The sequence below is a fragment of the Lampris incognitus genome, chromosome 20 (assembly GCF_029633865.1).
Source record: "Lampris incognitus isolate fLamInc1 chromosome 20, fLamInc1.hap2, whole genome shotgun sequence".
Taxonomy (NCBI): Eukaryota; Metazoa; Chordata; class Actinopteri; order Lampriformes; family Lampridae; genus Lampris; species Lampris incognitus.
Genome location: NC_079230.1, coordinates 18,073,702 through 18,097,481, shown reverse-complemented (window position 1 = coordinate 18,097,481; position 23,780 = coordinate 18,073,702). Strand labels below are relative to the sequence as shown.

The 23,780-nt window shown below is 44.8% G+C and overlaps 2 protein-coding genes across 3 annotated transcripts in view; one reads left to right on the top strand and one right to left on the bottom strand.

Moving 5' to 3' along the window:
• The window catches only part of exoc6b (exocyst complex component 6B), a 99,637-nt gene extending 91,113 nt beyond the window's left edge, over positions 1 to 8,524 (bottom strand). For both annotated transcript variants that reach the window (XM_056300071.1, XM_056300072.1), the window contains exon 1: positions 8,397 to 8,524. In XM_056300071.1, the coding sequence (XP_056156046.1) occupies positions 8,397 to 8,485 (89 nt within the window). In that variant the 5' untranslated portion in view covers positions 8,486 to 8,524. The remainder of the gene's footprint in view (positions 1 to 8,396) is intronic.
• A 2,263-nt stretch (positions 8,525 to 10,787) lies between these two features.
• Positions 10,788 to 23,394, top strand: tkfc (triokinase/FMN cyclase). The gene is made up of 17 exons (XM_056300272.1): positions 10,788 to 10,879; positions 11,513 to 11,696; positions 11,968 to 12,072; positions 12,479 to 12,666; positions 12,808 to 12,886; positions 13,101 to 13,190; positions 13,616 to 13,650; positions 14,530 to 14,614; positions 15,229 to 15,318; positions 18,263 to 18,379; positions 18,579 to 18,698; positions 19,643 to 19,780; positions 20,033 to 20,139; positions 20,903 to 21,009; positions 21,200 to 21,233; positions 21,498 to 21,593; positions 21,952 to 23,394. The coding sequence occupies exons 1-17, from the start codon at positions 10,874 to 10,876 to the stop codon at positions 22,108 to 22,110; spliced, it is 1,740 nt and encodes a 579-aa protein (XP_056156247.1). The 5' UTR covers positions 10,788 to 10,873; the 3' UTR covers positions 22,111 to 23,394.
• Positions 23,395 to 23,780: the final 386 nt, after the last annotated feature.

The following is a 23,780-nucleotide window of genomic DNA, read 5'->3' as shown; positions in this document are numbered from 1 at the left end:
CGTGCTGCAAAGTGGGTTAGGGGGAATCTGTTATGCAAGTCGTAGTGTTATGTGTAAACTTCATCCGGGCGAACAAACCAAACCACAGGCAGTTCCAAAAATTTCTCTCAGAGCTAGAGTGCAATTACAAAGATGTACCGTACCACACAGAAATCCGATGCCTAAGTAACAGCAGAGTTTTGAAGCACTTCTATAAGCTGTTACCTGAGGTTGATGCATTTCTTCAGTCAAAAGGCAAAACCATCACGGAGCTGACAGACCCAGAGTGGAAATGGCACCTTTCCTTTCTACCTGACGTGACAGAATGTCTCAATGGTCTCCATCTGCAACTACAAGGCAGGGGGAAACTAATCCGTGAACTGTACTCTCCTATTAAGGCATTCCAGGTGAAACTAAAGCTGCTTTTACAGTGAGAGAGAGAAACTTAACTCATCCTGCTACAATGCAAAATGTAGCTAATGAGAACCCACAGGTACCGCTCCCTGTCACAAAGTGTGTGGAGGCACTGGAAATGTTGAAGATGGAATTTGAGGTGAGATTCCATGAGCTAAATCTCAACGGAAAAGACATTCGTCTAATTCAGTACCCATTTGCTGCGGGCATCTATGAGGCCCTGCCATCTCTTCAGCTCGAGTTGACCGACTTACAAAACTGTGATGCACTGAGAGAAGCATTCGAGTCAGGCAGTTTGATTGACTTTTATGCTGCCCTACCCAATGACACTTAAAATGCACAGTCAAGATGTGCACAATCTTTGGCAGCACTTATACATGCAAGAAAATGTTCTCAAGGATGAAGCTTCTGAAAAGTCCGATGAGATCAAGACTCACCGATAAACATTTACACCATTCACTGAGATTGGCTGTCACCAGAATGCAGCCTTGACACCAACATACTCGTCAGAAAGATGCAAGTCCAGAGTTCACATTAAGAAACATGGAGAGGTAAAGTCTTCGTTTGTTTATGCGCGCTGGCTGATGATGTGTTGGTCAGTCAGAGAAGGGAAGGAAGGCGAAGCTTTTCCCGTAAATTGCTAATTAGTCACTAATTAATTAGTAAGATTTCTAAAGGACTCGCAACGCTTTTCCTTCACTTGTTTCTTGTAGTACAATTGTTGAATTGTTCATAAAACACCTGCAGAGTGCAAAATGCACTCTTATGTATTACACTACTTGCACTAAAATGGTTGAATAAAATTATGATAATGGCTGAAATGCTTAAGAATTAGTTTGATCTTTTTTTTTAAATTCTAGTTACCTCCCTATTATGTTTTGATAATGTGCCATGGCAATGTAAAATAAACCCAGCTAACAATGGTATATTTAAATACATCATTAGATGTAATGTTCAGCTAATGTAGATCTGCTGTTGTCCACAGTACTATTTACTGTTACCGACATACTCCGGCCCTCCCAAACAGTGGGGCAGAGAGCTCTGGCTCTCCTAAGAAAAAAATTGGGGAACCCTGGTTTAGAGTAAAAGCTCTCAAGATGTCCTATTACAACAAGCTACCTTATCATTAAATGAAATACTTAAGTTGTTATTCTTTCATTCACCCAGACAGCCATAGACACCAATGTATGCTAAAACTAGCAGTTTTTGTGATAAATATTGATTTCCTGCAAGCCTCTCTCGAGCCCAGTGCCTGGTGCTGCCTGCCACCAATTAAGGAGGGGAAGAGCGAGAGAGAGAAGGATTGGGAGTATTAGTGGGGGTATTGCAAAGGAGCAGGGGGAGAAGAGTGCCATCCACACACTAATAGAATGGATAAATCATAACAGAGATGACTCCATCAACAACATCAGTGCACTGAGAGAAAGAGACAGAGAACAAAATGGAGACAGACAGACAGACAGACAGACAGACAGACAGACAGACAGACAGACAGACAGACAGACAGACAGACGCTTTCTTCTCATTGAAGTGTTCTGCTTCTCGGCATCATCAGTATTGTACTGTATGAGCACACTGTACAAACCCACATATACCATTATTGACCTCTGTCTAACACATACTCCAACTTTCTAACAAAAAAAATTGAGAGCGAGTGAGTGAGAGATTTTGTGAGAGAGAGAGAGAGACAGAGAGAGATAAGGGTTGGGCATATTGGGGAGAACAGAGGAGAGGAATATCGGGAAGGAGCAGGGGGAGAAGAACGCCATTCACACACTAATAGAGCAAATAAATTGGAACAAAGATGACTCCACAACATCAGTGCACTGAGAGAGAGAGAGAGAGAGAGAGAGAGAGAGAGAGAGAGAGAGAGAGAGAGAGAGAGAGAGAGAGAGAGAGAGAGAGAGAGAGCGAGAGAGAGAGAGAGAGAGAGAGAGAGACAGACGCTTTCTTCTTAATGAAGTGCTCTGCTTCTTGGCACCATAAGTATTGTACAGTATGAGCACACTGCACAAACCCACATATACCACCCCAACTCCTAAAAGAAAAGAGTGACAGAGAGAAAGAGAGACAGAGGGGAAGACAGGGGATCTGGAGGCACACACCAGGAAGTATGTAAAGATGAGAGTGTTAGAAAACACATCTGTGAAGATGGACGAAGTAATGGCATATACAGAAAGCGTGATGTGCTCCATCGTTTGTATGGCTCATGTTGCTTGACTACAATTTTGTTTTGCTTGCTATGCATTTGTTACATGTTTATTACGATGTTGCTTCCTTGGTCTGGCCTTTCAGCACTCAGGGGGATCTTTATTTCTTGAAATTTTGTTTAAATAAAGAAGCTATTCCCTTCTTGTAAATCATGTTAAATACAATGAAAAGGGGCGAGTGAGGGCTTGATGGAGGAGTACGACTATATTAATGGTTGCATCTGACTTGGAGAGTCACAAAGTGTGAGTTGATTAAATTCAGCATAAGAAAACTGATGGTGGTTACATCATCATTACAAGCAGCTGTGTAAATAAGCTGGCGTGTGTGTGTGTGTGTGTGTGTGTGTGTGTGTGTGTGTCTGAAATCTTCGGGACAAGTTGCTGACTGCATGACAGCTGGCTAAATAGGGTCTTAAACCCATTTCAAATATACATACTATGATCAGTGAGTGTGTGTGTGTGTGTGTGTGTGTGTGTGTGTGTGTATATTAATATACTGATGACTCAGCAGAGTGTGTGCCTGTGTGTGTGTTGTGGCGAGTTTGTGACAAGCTGTTCCCTTTCTTGCTAGCACAGCACTGTTAAAAAGCATGCACACACAATCTCCTATGCTAAGAATTTAATAGCTTCTTTTAAGGATGCCTTCCTTGTGCAAATCAGAGGACTATAAGTAAGGGTGTATAAATCTACATAATGACACCATGCACACACCAAGCCTGTCATTAATGACTAAATTAGATGCAACTTGGCAGCCACACACTGCAAACATACAGGGTCGAGCACACACAGACACACACACACAGGTGGAAGACTTAGTCACAGTATCGGTGATAAGCTTCACTGTGTTGTCGGAGTTCACTGATTAAATTAGCCTACACTTATCATACGATGCTACCTGGGAATAAAGCACAGCAAATCCCAGAGATAATCTGACACATTCTTCATTCCTGTAAGGAAGACGTCACTTTCTGCTTAAGGACACATCATCGGGGTCAAATGCTTACCACACCGGGGCCATGACCCCGAGTCTTCATGCTGATAGACTTTCTCCCTCAATGCGCTGCCCACACCATCACACACTGGGCAGATTTTGAGGCCGAGTTGCACGACGAAGCAACAGAATAAGACAAAGGGGTCGAAAACAAATGAAAAATGTTCCCATGTCAAAACGTGTCCTTGTGTGGTTAAAGCAACACAGAACAGGCAACTCTATGGGGGCTGTCACAACAGTAACCATGACCATCTGAAGTCTTACCACAGGGCTGAAAATGTTGTCGTTTCTCCTTTTATAAGTAAATGTTACCTGGACCTGATTCTTTCCATACAAATTTAAACAACTACTCTCAAAAAAGAAAAGAGTCTGTCTATCCTTTCTAACCACAACATTCCTGTAGCCTTAGCGAGAGAGAAAGAGAGAAATGTAGAGTGTTGCAGGTAAATTACTCTTGATGAGAATATTATTGCTGCAGGGGGCAATCTGTTGGGAACCATCGGGAGATGAACAGTGACGGAGAGAAGGAGGCCAAGATAAACAGACAGCATAATAGGAGACGGAAACCCAGAGAAAAACATCCATCTCTCTTGCCTTCTCTTTCTTCACCTGACAGCACCTGATGTTGGAATCTGGTTGGGAGAACTACTTTGGTGCCAAATAACAAGAATTTCAAATATGGTCTTGTGCACTTCCAGACTACAAAGTCCAGCCTTCAGGCAGTCTTGTAGCAAAGACTGGGTGATCAGGTGGCTTTGGTCTGGTACGGGCATTTAAAATAAAAACGCTCCTCCATATCAATACAAATGACAGAGAATAGCGAGGTACAAGACAGCTACAGCAAGATGGGGGGGATGCATAGACTGCAATAGAAATATAGGAGAGACAGATGAATGGATAGATGCAAGGACAAACCACAGGCTGTCCACCAACGCTAAGACAAACACATGTAGTCCAAGGCGTGTGATTAGTCAGATGTAGGCTATTTGAAATTTATCTATAGGCTTCTTTTATTTAACATTTTATGTCCATGAAATACCATGTTAACCGTGTTTATACATGGATACGGACAGAAATAAACAAACACACACAATGCCTAAGAATTTCCAGCCCACGGTGAACAGGGCTGGTTAAAGAGTTCCCTGATTGATGAGACTTGCTCCTGTCATATATATAAGCTGAGATATTACACCAGTGAGAGGAATGCTGCAGCCAGCCTGGACCTGCACACTACTGCTGCAGAATATACACACACACACACACACACACACACACACACAGACACACACAGGGAGTCATATTTTACCGAAACTATGAATTTTCATACAGCTCCCACAATCCACTTTTTGCACTCGGAAAGAACTACGTCATTACCACGAATGCGCCACTGGACTATATAGAAGCTGTGCTTGTTTAAAATAGAAAAGGTTGACTGCTGACAGGCAAACTACTGGCCAAAGGGTCTCACAGTTTCCATATTTCCCTGCTACAGCTAAAACTCTGACACTTAACAAAAAAAAACAACAACTAAAGAAATCCTATTCACCACTGTCATGTGGCCCATCCTCAGGTTTCCATAGCATTGAAACTGAGAACCTACAGGGAATATTTTCAGAACATTTGTAATATCTAAAGAACATGCGCTGGCAATATCAGGGGTTGAAGCTTTTCAACTCTTGTGGGCTAATTCTGGTTATCAAGTGCTAAAAGAAATTCGTTTACTGCACTCTGGTAGAATTTAGTTTACAAAACAGGAAACAAAAATGACATCTGCTTGCAAACACATACTGTACACACATACGCACACACTTACAGTCTATTTTAGTAACTGACAGTTACATTTTTGGCCATTTCTAGCCTTCCTGTATATATTTTTTCCCTTAATTAGGCAGAAACATCGCTTTCTAGGTTAATGTAGTAGCAAGTATACTATATAACAGTTATTATACTTTTAGTGTGTATCTCTGTGTGTGAGAAGGTTAAAGTGGAAATACACAGCCACACTTACAAGGGTTAAGCATGAAAAGACGGAACATCACAGTGGTGTGCATGTCTTTCCATCTACCTTCAATGGGGGGGGGGGAGGAGTGAGAGAGAGAGAGAGAGAGAGAGAGAGAGAGAGGAGAGAGAGAGAGAGAGAGAGAGAGAGAGAGAGAGAGAGAGAGAGAGAGAGAGAGAGAGAGAGAGAGAGAGAGAGAGAGAGAGAGAGAGAGAGGAGAGAGAGAGAGAGAGATCCTGTCTGCCTGAGTCACTGGCCACAGGGCCAAACATCAATGGTGTGGACATGAGGCATCACACAAACTGTCTAGTGACACATGCACAGGGTACATTACGCAACTAAACTGTCTAAATAACGAGCCAAAATTGGGTTGTCTATGAGGAGGCAGTGAAACAAAGTTAAACAGAACAAGTGACAGTTAGAAAGATAAGTACAATGAGACAATGAGACCTTGATGGAGAGATGCACACTAAGAATGGTTACTTCCTTTCTGGACAATTACACAGTAAAGACTGTCAGCAAGGTCATCTTATCTTCTTCATTAGTCATTTCTATACACCAGTGTTTCTCCTGTATTATTTTAGCAATAGGGTACCAACCCAGTTAAAAAGTACCACAGCTGTGGTGCCCATCTTTCGGCACAGGTTGAAAACTCACCTCTTCAAGAACTACTACCCTGTTACTTGCTCTTAGCACTTACTGTATTCACTCATTAAAAAAAAAACTCTTTCTGGCGCTTTTACTTTAACACTGGTTTTGCTCTTAGATGCTTGTTTGGGGAGAAGATGCACTTATGACCTCTGATGACTAGTAGTTTTCCTGATTTCCTACGTTAAATGCACTTATTGTAAGTCGCTTTGGATAAAAGCGTCGGCTAAATGACTGTAATGTAATGTAATATTAAACAATGATGGTAATACTGTCCCACTGGCAAATGTCTTCTAAAAGTGAAGGTAGAAAAGGGGCAGTTTTGAAATCAATGCTTCTCTTTTCAAAACAAGACATTCACCTTTTCAGCTAAAGAAAAAAAGAAAAAGAAAAATCTACTCAAATAAAGAGACTGCTAACAAAAAGTAAGCTAGGATTCAAGGATTTTAACCCAAAACAAACACAAGGACTAGATTATTCATCTGAATACCAAACAGAAATATGGTCCCACGCCAACTCAATATCGCCTCAAAACCAACCTTAACGAGATATGAAACCACATGGCTGGCACTATCACCACGCCTAGATATCATCCACTGACATGTACACAAATGCCCTCTCGTCACGGCGCAGGTAAAAATCCCCAAAACCAACTGCTAAGGTCATTTTCACAAGTCATACTGAAAGCACCCTGAGTTAAGCCACGTTTCCACTTGCAGGACCTTTCCCCAGGAACTAGGAACGCGGTGGACTGAAGGAACCTTCCAGTTCCTTGAAAATTAGTTCCTGGGACTAAAAGTTCCGGGTACTTTGGGTGTAAACGCGGCTTTGGTCTCCATTAGCAAGTGCTGTTAGATAAACGGGCCTTAGAGAGCTGTTATCATCGAAGGCATCGCAGCATTACGATGTTCATCAGCACAATGTATGATGTAATGTCATTCATGTCATTTGTGTTAATATGTTTTTATACTTCACTACTTAAGGTTTAGTTTTTAGTTCCATTTAGTATTGTGTTCTGTCTGATTGTTTTTATCGTTACCTTTTTTAATCTGCGCGCACACACACACACACCCACAATGTAAAGATCATTGCGTTTTAAACATGCAAAATAGCTATATGAATAAACTTTGACTAATTGATGTGTCTTAGTCTCTGAGCCTGTTTCTCCTCGGGGCACAGTAAAGATTTGACCTGAATTGAACATCCATTGTACACAAAGAGCCAGTGATGGTGTCTGATGACTGACTACACACTCCCTGTGCTTCATTTGGTTGCAAACAACATAAACTGTTACTGCTTCATAGTTTTTTGGGGGGGAGGAATATACATTGATATTTACATACATATAGTTACAGGATACAAACTGTATAATGTATATGTATACAGTATATATGCTGTACATGTAGTATACAGCATAAAGAGCATATGTGATGTTAAATTAGCATATACACTATAAAATGACTACGACTTTCTATTAGTATAATATTGTGATCATATTAGCAGAGTATATCAGTGTCGTATATTATTAAACAGCAAGTATAGTTTAACATAAAAGTTTAGCAGTTAGACTTAAGGATAAAGCGCAAAGTATAATTAAAGGCATAATTTAATCATATGATTTAACTATAGTTTACAGGCAAATGTTCGTTTATCAGCTCCAATTAAGCTAACTAACTAGGTTCCCTGACGCACCTCGGCGCACTCACTCAGCTGTTGCGCTGCTAACATAGCATGTTAGCTAGCGCTAACAAACGCGAAGGTCCGGCGAACAAGTTGACAACTTCGGAGCCGAGGCGAGCACAAGCCGACAATCACCCAGACAGAGTTTTAGCCGTCCGGGACAGGCTCGCCTCGGCTCTACCGGTGGTGGTGGGGGGGGGGGGGCTTCTGGAAACGGTGACGTGAATGTCAATTAGCTAGCTTTGACGCTCATTAGCCGTGGCTAGCTGGCTCCCATTAAACCGAAGCCGTGCTTGGGGGCTCGGTTGAAGTTCCGAGGCGAGCCCCGGTCTCCGGAGGAGTTGCTAAATCGAGGCTAACGGCTAAACGAACTGGGCTCACTCTCGCGTTGGAGAGGCTAACGCCGGCCGCGTTTGAGCCTCAAGTTTCGCTGTGGTGGAGGAGAAACTCGTTGGGAGTCGTCAGAGCTTCTTACCGGAGGGTCGGGCCGATACAGTTGGTGTCGGTGCTTTCGATCTCCCGCAGGATCCGTTCGTGTTCGGCGGCTGTCTCCACGCCCGCCATCCTGCGCACTCGGCCGGACCGGACTGGACCAACGGGCTCTGTGCGTCGTGTGGAAGAAAGTGTGTGTGTGTGTGTGTGGGGGGGGGGGGGGTTCGTTTGTTCAAACGTGAACGACAGCCCGGGTGAACGGAGTCTTCCTTCTTTTGTTTTGTTTTGTGTAACTCTGAGCCAGTCCCAATCCTTCACTTGCACATATCGCAAGTGTATTTGCCCACGAGTATTTGACAATCAGATTGTCAAAGAAGATATTACACCGAGACATTGTAATGCCAATAAATCCGGCCTGTGTGGGACAAAGAAGGCAACCCATTTTCGTTGCCTTCGGGATTTTAATTAAAATTCAAGAGTTTTGGAAAGAGGGGGTAATAGTCCGTCATCTTCTACCAATGAGAAAATACCACTATACCCTGAACGGTGCATTTCAGGTCTTTCCCCCCAACAGACTGTCATTAGAAACAAGAAATGACAGTTTTTAACCTACTTTATACAAAACATCTTTTAAGCACTAACAGACCAAGTGTAAACCACTAGTTAAAAGAATTGTCACAATCCTTAGCTCGTTAAACACTCACATTTGCAATAAGGAAGAAAACACCTGCATCCCAAATATTTTGAGCATGTAATGTATGTAATCTAAAGTACATCTGTTCTTTTGTACCTTTGTTGTTGTTTTTTTTTGTATTTGTATGCTTCGTCATGAGCATGAGAAAACAAAGAACAAAGGGGATTATATGAATAGCCAAAGGAAACTATAGGGTCGTTGTTGTTTACAGTGGCGCCGGCAGTCGTAATCCTGTACTTTTTTTAAAAATGGTTTTGTTCGTTTTTGTTTTTGTTTTTTGGACGCAAATACATCTGAAGGACGATGATTGGTGTTGACGTCACTGGCTAATAGCTCACGGTGCATACAGATCCCCGTACGCACGGTGCGTACAGGATTACGGCTGCCGGCGCAACATCTTTGTGAAAGGAGCTTCCCCAACAAAACGGACAGGTGTTAGCCCGTGGTTCAAGTTATTTTGCAGGTGCAAAAACGATCATAACACAATTTGCAATACTTGCGTTTGTGTCTTCTCGTGAAGTCATGTATTGAGATTGAGATCGCGGTAAACGATCTAGAGCGCATGGTCTAAAGCGCGTGGCACAAGCGCATTTAGGGCGTGTCCAAATCCTCTTCAGCTAATTAAACAGCACATAATCTGGGCGCAAAGGAGTTGAATTTAGTCTCCTAATTATTCGTAGCTGTGTTTTGGGCGTAACATGAATAGAACCTATCAGAGTGTAATCTCCCATGAACTTTCAAAGCCGAATGCGCTTGCCTTGGCGCATAGCTATTTAAATGGCGGACTCGGCAAGCTGTAGAAACGAGCGGTTTTTGTTGCTCAATGGCGCAATTGCTTCCCGCTGCCTCAAGATAGCGATGCACCAACAATGCGCCTGACCACACCGCATTTTAAGACCAACACGCCCATGTGTTGGCCACTTGCACTGCGCTGGTTAGAGCCCGAAGTGTTGAGTATCTGATGTCATCCATCCATTATCCAAGCTGCTTATCCCAGTCGGGGTGGCGGAGATGCTGGAGCCTATCCCAGCAGTCATCGGGCGGCAGGTAGGGAGACACCTTGGACAGGCCGCTGGTCCATCACAGGTTCGACCCATTCACACCTAGGGACAATTTTGTATGGCCCATTCACCTGACTTACATGTCAGAGCACCCGGAGGAAACCCATGCAGACAGGGGGAGAACATTCAAGCTCCACACAGACAACCCCGGGGTTCGAACGCATGACTTTCTTACTGGAGGGCGACCGCGCTTACCACTGCGCCACGGTGCCGCCCCATCTGATGTCATGATTCCCGAATTAAGACCTATGACCCCGAGGGGGGTCCCAATGGAGTCCATCATTAAATGAATGACAGCTTAATTTCACAGTTATGTCACTCAGTCGAGAGTGACAATTGGCACCCTACCATAGACAATATATATAAATAACTTTTTTAAGTGTCCCAGTTTGTGTTCTGCCGTTATCTATCTACACCGGGAAAACAAAGATAGACTCATCACTTTTACAGCTTTGAAATGATACACCGCAAAAGCAGAATAACAAACGAATCACGTCAGTAACCTTAAGTTAGACGGTTACCGACGTTGGCATCATTCGTTTACATGACAACGGTTTCAGCGGTTTCTTGTGTCGCTCCCCCCAATTTGGTTCACCGCGAGTACGAGCACGAGAACGCACACGAGCGTATCTCCACTCCAGTCCACTTTTTGAGATCCTGTCCAGCTTTCTTTGTCTACCGGAAGAGGACATGTGGGCGTGTCTGGATGTCTAGCGTGAAGTTCAACGTGCCAGAGCTATCGGAAGCGTGAAAGAAGGCGTGAAAATGAAGGTAAAAAAAAACTATTTTAAACGCTGACGATAATGTTGCTGCTACAGTATACACGGGGCATGGATACGCACTGATCGTTTCGTTTCTCTGATAAATAAAGTGCTGACATGGTGTATGACGGTGGCAGGGCTTAGTTAGCAGCGTCCGTTGTTTGTCGTTATCAACAGATCATAGTCCATCAAGTAATAACGGAACGGGGGGTGCATACAAAAATTTCTTCTACCTCCTTTGCAGACGTAATTCAACAACTCTTGTTGACAGCAATTTGCACATTAATGCCCTTTATGCCACGCAGCAGCGATACAGTCGTACAAACGTGCAAATTCCTCAACACTCGCATACGAGCCCCAAATGAAAGACATCTGGAGTCTGGACATGCGCAACTAGTATAGCTCGAATCGGCCGTCTGTCTGACTCGGTAGATGTTCTCTCTCTGGTTTGGTGGATGTTCTCGATCTGATTCAGTAGATCATCTGTCAGATTCAGTAGATGTCCTCCACCTGATTTGTTAGATGCTCTCGATTCGTTAGATGATCTCTATCTGATTCAGGATATGTCCTCCATTTGAGTCTGTTGGTGTCCTCTGTCCGATTCAGTAGATGTTCTTTTAAACTGCCTGTCTCCTCTGAGCAGGAGAAGCTGATAAACGCGGTGGACAGCTGTGTAGATGAGGCGTTGTATGGCATCGTCAGGGCCAGTGGGAATCTGTGTTTGCTGAATGGTCACCGTGTTGTGGTCCGAGCAGACTTGGAGAACCTCAGGGGTAAAGTGGCCCTTGTTTCAGGAGGTGGTTCGGGGCACGAGCCAGCACATGCAGGTAAGACACATAGCTCCATGCAGACACACAGACACCGATTAACACTGAGGTCTGAATTTCATAAATTACCGATGGAATTTCTTTACGAATTCATCTTATTTACGTGTTTTTTTATTCCCTGTCTCTGAACCCTATTCCCTTCATCTGTATGTCTGCCCCCCCTTCTGTGTGTGTGTTTCTCTCTCTCTCTCTCTCTCTCTCTCTCTCTCTCTCTCTCTCTCTCTGTCTCTCTCTCTCTCTCTCTCTCCCTCCCTCCATCTATCTGTTCTAGGTTATATTGGTAGTGGTATGCTATCAGCAGCAGTGGCAGGTGGAGTATTTGCCTCTCCTCCTCCTGCAAGCATCCTGGCTGCCATCCTCTGTCTGCACAATGCAGGTATTGTGTGTTTGTGTGCATACTGTGTCGTGGACTATAATGTAAGCATGTTACTATGCATACAAGAGAAGTGACTTGGTCACATTCATGAGTCGTCTGGGAACGTCAAGTAACTGAGATCTGTCCCAATTCTGATCTCCTCTTTTCACACTTCAGCTTTTTCCTTTTCAAATCTTTGATACATTACATTTTTCCTATTATTACTATGGTGAGAAATCTATTCAGCTGGCTACACAATATATTTTTACCACTAATATTACTATGCTTTACACACAGCCAATAAAGCAGATAGGTAGTAGCTTGAAATGGTTGGCCAAGTTGTTGCAGCGTAAAGACAGGCAGTGTAGTGCCACTATATAGGTTGCTGTTTAATTTATTTGCTCTGACCTCTTACCTGCACCCGCAGGAGCCACCGGGGTCCTTCTGATTGTAAAGAACTACACCGGCGACCGACTCAACTTCGGCTTGGCTGCCGAGCAGGCCCGTAATCGCGGCGTCGTGGTTGACATGGTGATAGTTGCGGACGACTGTGCCTTTGACCAACCCAGCAAGGCTGGGAGGAGGGGCTTATGTGGCACTGTGTTCATACATAAGGTGAACCATCATATTTTGTGTTGCGAGGTCAAATGAGGTGAAGGAACAACTCCTTTGTGCGCAAGAACGTCACACTGACATACAGGATGATCATAACTGGCATGCCTGTTTAAACGTACTCTGATGTGGTTTGTGTGTCAGCTGGCAGGTGCCTTAGCAGAGGAAGGTTGCACATTGGACCAGATTGTCTCCAAGGTAACAGAGACATTGAAGGGAATTGGTAGGTCTATTTAACTGTTATCTCCTTCCTTACTGTTTGGTGCATTATGGGATACCATCCATTATAATGTTCACGATAATCCTCATCGTTTTTTTAGTCATACATTGTTAATTAGTGTATTTATGAGGGTGTTTTAATGTATTTGTCTGCGTGTGGCATTTCTGTGTGTGTGTGTGTGTGTGTGTGTGTGTGTGTGTCTGTTTATCTTCCCAAGGCACACTGGGGGTGAGTCTATCTCCATGCGCTGTCCCTGGCAGCCAGCCTTCGTTTGACCTACCACCTGGAGACATGGAGCTTGGACTGGGTGAGAGAGAGAGAGAGATAAATGGATAGCCGAATGGGATGGGTTGATGGACAGGGAGAGAGGAGAAAAGACGGAGGAAGACATACACAGATTGCCATAGAGTGTGAGGGGGAGGAGAGAAACAGAGTGAGACTGAAAGAGAGCTGATGAATGGAAGGGCTGATGGGAGCAGAATCTGAAGGATTTCTGCCTTCAGTAAAGTGTGTGTGTGTGTGTGTGTGTGTGTGAGTGTGTGTGTGTGTGTGCGGGCGTTGAAGAGTTGGCAGGATGGATGGAGAGGAAGACTGATGCAAGAAGAGAGAGAAGGAGGAGTGGACAGGCAAATAATTGGGGATGGCAGCATGACTTGGTCCTAGATGGGTAGAGGAGGAATGAATTGGTGGAGGTTTTTTTTTAAAGATGCTGTGTTTCCTCTTTCTATTCAGGTATTCATGGTGAACCTGGAACCAAGAGGTCAAAGGTCAGTGTTCACAAACAACCAACTGTGAAATGGCAGGGGGCTTCCTCATTTCATTCATACTGGTATTTCCTTCTTTCTGGAGGTTACTCACGTTTAATATCTCACAGAGAGCAAGAACACCCACTCTGATAGACTTTACATGTGCAATAGATCTAAGAGTAACTCATTACTGTTTTTTCAGGCGTCCAGGTAGCGTACCGGTCTAGTCTGTTGCCTGCCAACACGGGATTGCTGGCTCGAATCCCTGTGTTACCTCTGGCTTGGTCGGGTGTCCCTACAGACACAATTGGCCGTGCCTGCGGGTGGGAAGCCGGATGTGGGTATGTGTCCTGGTCACTGCACTAGCGCCGCCGCTGGTAGGTCGGGGCGCCTGTTCGGGGGGGAAAGGGAACCGGGGGGAATAGCGTGAGCCTCCCACATGCTACGTCCCTCTGGTGAAAATCCTCACTGTCAGGTGAAAAGAAGCGGCTGGCGACTCCACATGTATCAGAGGAGGCATGTGGTACACAGTAAAAAACTGAGTGTTAATTTAACTCCGAGAGTTAAATTTGTACACTCACACACTTGTCCATTTGTACACTCTCAGAGTTAAATTAACACTCAGGAAGTGAAATTAACACTCAGGATTTTACTGTGTAGTCTGCAGCCCTTCCCGAATTGGCAGAGGGGGTGGAGCAGTGACCGGGACAGCTCAGAGAGCGGGATGATTCGCTAGGTACAATTGGGGGGGGAAAGGGGGAACCCCCCCCTCTCAAAAAAAAGAAATGCTTTTTCTTTCACTAGAAGTATTGCGTTGACCCTCCTCAGTTCTGGGGAACTATTTACCTCTGCTTCGGTGTTTCACACCTCTTCGACTCTTTTTCTTAATCTGTTGTTCAGGTGGTGTGTGCAGACGAGGTGGTGAAGATCATGATAGATCACATGACCAACCCCAACAGCCAATCACACCTGCCACTGAAATCAGGTGTGTGTGTGTGTTTTGACTCAGTGGTTGCATGTGCTAATTTTATTTATTTACTCATTTATTTTGAGAACTGATTAGGTGCAAAAATAATTTAAAATGTTTTTAAGAATTATTATCTCATCATTTAGTGTGTTCAAACATTCCCAAGTTTGGCTTTGTCATATAATATTAATTTAGAAAGTATATGTGTTAATCCCTAGGGTGGCATGGTGGAGCAGTGGTTAGCACGGTCACCTCACAGCAAGAAGGTCCTGGGTTCAAGCCCCGGGGTAGTCCAACCTTGGTGGTCATCCTGGGTCATCCTCTGTGTGGAGTTTGCATGTTCTGTCTGTGTCTGTGTGGGGTTCCTCCGGGTGCTCCGGTTTCCTCCCACAGTCCAAAGACATGTAGGTCAGGTGAATCGGCCATACTAAATTGTCTCTAGGCGTGTGTGTGTCGGCCCTGTGATGGGCCTGGCGGCCTGTCCAGGGTGTCTCCCCATCTGCCGCCCAATGACTGCTGGGATAGGCTCCAGCATCCCCATGACCCTGAGAGCAGCATAGGCCGTTTGGATAATGAATGAATGAATGAATGAATGAATGAAAGTGTTAACCCTTTCCATTTCCCTCACACAGGTGACAGGGTGATTGTGTGTGTGAATAACCTGGGAGCCCTGTCTTGCCTAGAGATGGCTGTGGTCACTAGAGCTGTTGTCATCTGTTTGGGTAGGTGTGTGTGCGCATGCGCACGCGTGCATGCGTGCATGTGTGTGCGCGGACTGGCAATCTAACAGCTCTGGCATCTGGGGCCGGCCAGCATGTAGAAAAAAAATGTGACCCGCTGGCCGTGGACCACTTGATGTCGGAACACCCCATCTGATTGGGAGTTACATGGCCCCAATTGTCAATAGGCTACCTATACTGTAAGGCAGGTGTGGGAAGTGCTACCCTCGTCCTCCCCCCACCCCTTCAAGTGGATGCAATCAAATCAAGAGAGAACCAGTGGCAACTAAAACTTAGAAGTTCAAATCGAAAATAAAACGAGCCTGAAATGGATAATGGACATTAATCTGGGCACGGTGGCACAGTGGTTAGTTAGCACGGTTGACTCACAGCAAGAAGGTCCTGGGTTCAAGCCCCAGGGTAGTCCGACCTTGGGGGTTGTCCCGGGTCGTACTCTGTGTGGAGTTTGCATGTTCTCTCCACGTCTGTGTGGGTTTCCTCCGGGTGCTCCGGTTTCCTCCCTCAGTCCAAAGACACGTAGGTCAGGTGAATCAGCTGTACTAAATTGTCCCTCGGTGTGAATGAGTGTATGTGTGTGTGTTTGTTGGCCCTGTGATGGCCTGGCGGCCTGTCCAGGGTGTCTCCCCACCTGCCACCCAATGGCTGCTGGGATAGGCTCCAGCATCCCTGCGACCCTGAGCAGGATAAGCGGTGTGGATAATGGCTGGATGGATGAAATGGATAATGGTCCCAAAAAAAAAAAAAAAAAAAGACATGCATATTAGGGTTAGTACTCCTGTCTGTGCCCCAGACCAAGGCAATGGAAAGAAGAACTGGAGTTGGTCCCCAAGCCCTGCACTAGCGGCTGCCCACTGTTCCTAGCTACACAGCTAGGATGGGTTAAATGCAGAGGAAGAATTGCCCCATGGGGATCAATAAAAGTAGAAAAAAAAAGTTTTTTAAAAAGCGGAAAGATCAGAGAGAAAAAAAACCAAAAATGAGGCTGATGCTGCAAAGTGTTTTCAGTTAACACATTTATTCAAAAATACCGAAGCCAGTGCCATGCAAAATCCTGTTATCAAGAGTAGATACTGGGTACCGCATCACAAGAGCATCTTGAAGCGTTCGTGCTTATGGCTGCATTAAAAGACATTATTAAGGCTTTGGACGCTGATGGAGCCGGATGGCAGATAAGAGCACACTGATGAGATGTCTTCTCACCATAGGACATGCTATTCTAGTCTACTCACTGCTTAAGGCTGCTGCGCCCTGTTTTAAATGATATGTGGGTGAGAGTGTTATTATGGCTCAGCTGATTAGTCAGTCTGGGTGTGCTGCAACAGGGTGCAGGCATGCTGCTTGTCACAGCCTGACAACAGCAGTGAATGAACACATTTAAATAGTGGCAGTAGCATGAAATCCTGACTGTTAAGCCTGACGTGTGAATTGCATCAGATCTGCTGCAAACACAATGTCAGGGGATTGACTATAAATTGAGCACTGTTCATTAATGTCCAATTTCAGACACATTTCCATATCATCATTGGATTGCTCATTGTCAAATGAATAAAATCCTAATCCCTCTTGGGGTGCCAACGTTTCCTCTAGGCTATTTATTTCTTGGATATTTATTACATTATTTTACGAAACCCTGTTGTTAGGGTGCTAACTTGATATCTATTGCTTCGCCTACATGTTATGAATAGCATATTGTTTTATGTAACTCATAAGTGTGTATGTTGGGGGAAAAAGGGGGCCGGTCCAGACGAAAATGGCCAGGGCTGAATTTTGTTCCAAGTCCAACCGTGTGTGTGTGTGTGTGGTGGAGTACCGATCATTTTAAAAAGCCAGACCTCATATCACTGTTACGTTTTTTGTGATGTTGTGTTGTAGTGTTGTTATTCTATGTTAAGTACACTGAGAGAGCCACGAAACCAGAGTCAGAGTCCATGTTTGTGCAAACCTATACATGGCCAATAAACATGATTCTGACCCTGATGCTGATCATTGGCTCATGCGGCACTGGTTTCACTTTGTGCGTTGGTCTGTTTGTATTCGGATGTGTTGTGTTACTTCGCAGTGATTTTACACTGAGTGTAATGTGCTTAATATTCTTTGTCTTATTTTATTTTACATTTCTGTTTCTACCAGCCTCGGGTGTTTCATTTTATCTGCCGCCTTGAGTCAATTTGATCGGTACAGTTTATACAGAATTGTCTATTTCTCTGCATGCATGGTGGCCATGCCTTCATCAACCTGCACATGTGACGATGTTATCTGTGTTTACCAGTGTGTTAAGGCATATATATGTATGTGTGTATGACTTGATGTGTCTATGTGCTGGTATCTGTATGCATGTATTTTGAGCATTTAAGAATCCCAAAGCGCAGCACTTCCTGGGTCAGGTGTTCCATCACCTCTGTAGCTCAGTTTGTCAAGTAATGCAACAGTACAGTACACAGCAAGAAGGTCCTGGGTTCGAGCCCCCGGGATAATCCAACCTTGGGGGTCATCCCGGGTCGTCCTCTCTGTGGAGTTTGCATTTTCTCCCCGTGTCTGCGTGGCTTTCCTCCCACAGTCCAAAGACATTTAGGTCAGGTGAATCGGCCATACTAAATTGTCCCTAGGTGTGAATGTGTGTGTGTGTGTGTGTGTGTGTGTGTGTGTGTGTGTGTGTGTGTGTGTGTGTGTGTCAGCCGGCCTAGTGGCCTGTCCAGGGTGTCTCCCCGCCTGTCGCCCAGTGACTGCTGCGATAGGCTCCAGCATCCCTGTGACCCTGAGAGCAGGATAAGCGGTTTGGATAATGGATGAATGGATGGATGGATGTATGTAACAGTACTGACAGGGTTAGGTGTTCACAAGACTTATAATATTTTTATGGTTTCTGTCCTGATTTGTCATCCAATGCATGCTTACGACTCATGATTGTCGATCTCCATGATGGCAGAGGGTCGTGGGATGGCGGTTGCCAGGTTGATGTCGGGGTCATTCATGACATCGCTGGAGATGGCAGGGGTGTCACTGTCTCTGATGAAGGCCAACCAGGAAACACTGAAGCTGTTTGGTGAGAATACACACAAACGAAATCTTCCAGTTTCATATATACATTCGTATGAATACGGTACATGCATAAATCTGCTGACTCAGGAAAATGCAAATGAAAGCGTACACAGGCGCACACACACACACACACACACACACACACACACACACACACACACACACACACACACACACGTTTCCTTAAATTCCCTCCCATGCAGATGCTGAGACCAGTGCACCGGCATGGCCTAACCTCAGTGGTGTGTGGGTGAGTGGACGTGACTACACCATCAAAGAGCAAGCGGTGGGCTCACGGCTGCAACACAACACACACAGTGAAGGTAGGTTGGTTTCACTTGAGCCCAGGCAGTGATTTCATAATGTACTCATATGCTCTCTAAGTTGTAAGTTTGAGCTCAGCTGGTGACCTGTGACACATCCCAGCACGAGCGGTGATAAATAAGAGGGTGAGTAAACTGAGATCGCCTGTGCGGTCATACAGGAAAGAACCGCCAATATTACAAAAGAAATAAGTCAATCATATTTTGTTTTTTCAATCGATTATAACAAATACGTCCATCACTGCCAAGCCCTGTGGTTGGACTTGTCCCCTGTTTAGGATGTCTTCCTGCTTTGCAGCCAGCTCCTCAGATTGGTCCCATCCTCCTTAGTGAATTTGAGTTGGTTTTTATTGGTACATTGAAAATAAGTGTATGAGTCATGATAACCATTGATTAACTGTCGCCTGTCATTGGTAACCATTCCAGAAACATTACGTGTTAGTTCTCCATTTGGAAAAAAAAAGATGAATCAATAAAAGGTGTACTGACAGTGGGTAATGCACTGAACAGTTCGTCCATGGGGACGTTCCATCCATCCATTATCCCAGCCGCTTAGCCTACTCAGGGTCACGGGATGCTGGAGCCTATCCCAGCAGTCATTAGGCAGCAGGTAGGGAGACACCCTGGACAGGCCTCCAGGCCATCACAGAGCCGACACACACACACATTCACACCTAGGGACAATTTAGTACGGCCAATTCACCTGACCTACATGTCTTTGGACTGTGGGAGGAAACCGGAGCAGACACGGGGAGAACATGCAAAGTCCACACAGAGGATGACCTGGGATGACCCCCAAGGTTGGACAACCCCAGGGTGCAAACCTAGGACCGTCTTACTGTGAGGCGACCGCGCTAACCAGTGCGCCACCGTGCCATCCATGGGGACGTTTTTATTTATTTATTTGTTCATTCGTTCTTCCTATCTATCTTTCTTTCTTCCAGGCCCGCTGAGCCCTGTGATGCGAAGGGCATTAGAGAGAGTCTGTTCAACCCTGCTTCAGCGTCAGGAGGAACTCAACTCCCTGGACCGAGCCTCCGGGGATGGAGACTGTGGCAACACACACGCACAGGCAGCTAAGGGTGAGGAGAAAGCAAAGCAAACACACACACACTGGGTGTTGTACGACATATGTACTGGGTAAACACAGTGTGCATTCATTTGTTATGATAGTTTTGTTTTTCATAGATGATCAATCTTGAAATTCAGAGCTTTGGCAATATTTATAACAAAGTAGGGGACATTAAGATCATTGAATTTTCTGTAAGGGGGGAGATTCAAGATTAAATTCAGTTTACTGTAGCAATCAGTTTCACAGAGAAATTCCCTTGCAGCCATTCAGGAGTGGCTCCAGAGCCATGCGGTCCCTGGTTGTCCAGGGCGGCTGCTTTCTGTCCTTGCTGGACTGGTGCAGGAAAAGATGGGCGGCTCTTCAGGAGCTGTAAGTAGATCCATAAATTCTGCCTTTCAATTCATTTGCAATGAAAAAATATGGAAGTCAGGGAATTGCTATAGATTGAGCTTGCAGGATGCCTCTGGCCCTTGCATTTTCTCCACCTCTCACATTGATCAGTATACAAGAAAAAAATCCCAACTTAACTCTCTTACACATACACACTTACACAAACTTACTTTGCTGGAGTGCAGATGACCCCATGCCGGGTGTCTACGTATGTGCCAATGACAACGTAAGCAAGGGACATGTCTGTGCATTGGTGGCACGGTGGCACAGAGGTTAGAATGGTCGCCTCACAGCAAGAAGGTCCTGGATTCGAACTGGGGGTTGTCCAACCTTAGGGGTCCTCCCAGGTCGTCTTCTGTGTGGAGTTTGCATGTTCTCCCCATGTCTGTGTGGGTTTTCTCCATGTGCTCCGGTTTCCTCACAGTCCAAAGACATGTAGGTCAGGTGAATCGGCCGTACTAAATTGTCCCTAGGTGTGAATATGTGGGCCCTGTGATGGACTGGCAGCCTGTCCAGGGTGCCTCCCCGCCTGCTGCCCAATGACTGCTGGGATAGGCTCCAGCATCCCGTGACCCCAATTGGGATAAGCAGCTTGGATAATGGATGGATGGATGTCTGTGCATCAGTGTCACCCAAACAAATTCCTGTACATTTGTGCAAGTTGGAAATGAAAGTGTTTGTTATTTTTCATTACTCTGTACTGAATACTCTGAATACTACACACTCTTCATGTCTCTCTCAGTTGTACAGTCTTTTCCTGACCGCAGCTGCTGGTCATGTGACTGAGGGGCGGAGCAATGGTGCAGCATGGGCTAATGCAATGCATGCTGGGACACAGGCCATGAGAAGGTATAGAGTGCTGATTGTGTGTATTTTTGTATGAAATGAGAATATTTTGTGCCTATGTTTTGGGAAGAAAATCACAGAAAAAGACCCTGACAGAAAGATACAGAAAGATAGGGTTTGTCCGGGTCCAAGCATTAGATTAAATGAAACCTTGAGCTCAACAATTTGTAATCACATGAATCACGTCTTCTAGATATGGTGGTGCAGACCCCGGTGACAGAACAATGGTGAGAAAGTTGTCCATTTATATATATTATTATGGTTGGGGGCTTTTTTTTCATGTATTTTCTAGATTTTTAATGGGTTCCCTGGTTGCGTGTCACCCGAATGTTTTCCTAGTTCTCAGCAGAAAGTCCACCTCTGCTGCGTCTGCAGGTGCAGATTTCTGTTGGCGTAGCAATTGAGCTGTCTTTCTCTCTGTCAGTCTGTCCGTCTATGTGCGTGCTCACTTCCTCCCCTTTCCTCTCATTTCTTCCCTCGCCACTCTGCAGTTGGATGCATTGTGCCCTGCAGTGGAACATCTGAAGACGTGGACAACTGCCCCGCCTGGTGGAGAGGAGATGGATGTACTGCGGGCTGCTGTCCAGGTATTGCCACTGCATCGGCATGCTGCTTTGGGGTTACACAGCTTACTATGAGATTTCCAGTTGTAGAATAACTGCACTGTATTTTGATGTGGCTTCACGGCTGCGAACAATTCAACTAAACTATAATCTCTTTAGTTAGGGGAGAGAGGCCAGTGGACTTGCGCTAAAGAACTGACTGTTCTTGAATATAGAAAATAGAGAGAATTAGAGTGAGGTAATTGGATGGGTACAACTGGGGAGAAAAAAAGGGGAAAATCCAAAAAATTCTCAAACAACTACTGTTCATGACGGAAACATTTCATCACCTGAATCACTTCTAAACCCTCTTCCTCTTCACTCACTCCCACTGTCTTTGCAGAAAGCAGAGTTGGGGGCAGAGTCAACTCGTGACCTCACAGCAAAGGCGGGGCGAGCCAGCTACATCGCCACTCAGCAGTTGACCTTGCAGGATCCGGGCGCCGTGGCGGTAGCCGCCATCTTGAGAGCCGTCCTGGAGTCACTGGAGGAGCAGAAGTAACCACCAACCATCACAGTCTGACCACATATTAGACATGTATTGGGTGCAGTGATATATCAACCAGTATGTGTGTAAATCTTTGTGTCGGCTTGATAGCAGCATTAGTACTTATGCGCAAATATTAACTGGTCATTATGTATGACGATAAATCCACAATTGGAAAATTAACTGATGTCATGTCTTCAGTCATTAATTTGGTTCCTTAAATATCTGTATCTCTGTAAAAGCCCCGAAAAGTCCATTGTAGATTATGTTTTTGGCCGCCGCTGCAGCTGTCATTAAGGGTGCAAATACACAACTTTAAAAAAATAAATCCCAAATGGTGATGTTCATATACAGAGAATGTACATGTGGCTACTACACATCATTGTAGCTATAGCAACAGATTCTGATGTCAGCCCATTAGCAGTTTGGCTAAAGTATTAGCTGGCCTTGTTTGAAGCTGCCATCACTTTTTTTTCTTTTTTGTAATAATGTTAATTGTATGGGGCAACCACAGATGGAGATAGGTCTGATTTAGAAATGTATCGCCCCTGGCTGTGTGTTGGATAATCAGGGTGGGTCAGATATTATCACCATAAATTGTGTCAAGTATCTCCTACCAAAGCTGAGGTGTTAACATGACATATATGTGTGTGTGTGTGGGGGGGTTCACCACATCACCACAACTTCCTGTAGCGGATCCATCTGGAAGTGTTCAGCACATCTGTGATATGTACACTAGCTACACAGATGGCACAAGAGGTCATAACATCATACTCGGTGGACTGGTAAATATCTCGAGAAGAGCCAAGAAATTATCTTAGTTCCCTACAGCCCACAACTCACAAACTCACCATATTATAATAATAATGCTGAATATACATAGTAAGTATTTAACTACATTGCATGTTATTGGCAATGAGAGAGGGACTCAATGAGAACCGCAGGTGCAATGGACTTCCATAAATATCTACATGTTCGCATTCAATCAAGAGTTTCCAGTCGGGTCCATATTCTCAACACACAGGCGTTCTCACAAACAGTATGACTGACTGTCATCGTTGACTATACAGGAATATGTACACGGTAGACGAATGTGGTTTCTGGGTGAGAGTGTTTGAGTTGCTAGTTTTGCCTCTTTGCCATGATCCATTGCACACAGCAGCTAATCTATAGACACATGTAATGTTTGACATTCGTAGAACAAGCTCTGCAATCATGAATGATAGCCAGTGTTTCATCTCTCTCATAATTTACATCTCTGAAGCCAATTAATTCTGACTAATAAATTATTTTCCCAAATTACGTGTTTTGTTTTGCAGTCTTTGGAGCCCTTGAATCAAAATTTGTTTCGTTTTTGAGAAGATCTCTGATACCTCCAACATTGCCTATGTATGCACATCTTTTGGTGTCTGGGCACTTTGAGAGGAACAAAGGTCTTTGCCGTGGCTGCATATCCCACAATGCAACGCTTCATCTATGAGGATATCTATGAAGTTTGTAGCATCTTTCTTGTCATTGTTCTCACTCCTTCCGTCTTCTCCTCTGTTACCATCCTCTGATTGCTCCTCAAGTTTTACCCATCACAGTGTCTCCCCCCCAAAGACTTGATGTCATCAGACACGTGTCTGCCAGAAGCGGGTACCAAGTCTCTCTTCCTCGTATTGTCTCTTGTCTATCTCTCGCTC

Bases quoted from the DNA above. Each gene is read 5' to 3' on its own strand.
- tkfc (XM_056300272.1), top strand. The intron at 12,073-12,478 runs GTATTGTGTGTT...CTGCACCCGCAG, and splicing joins CCTCTGTCTGCACAATGCAG to GAGCCACCGGGGTCCTTCTG. The intron at 19,781-20,032 runs GTGAGGAGAAAG...ATTCCCTTGCAG, and splicing joins ACACGCACAGGCAGCTAAGG to CCATTCAGGAGTGGCTCCAG.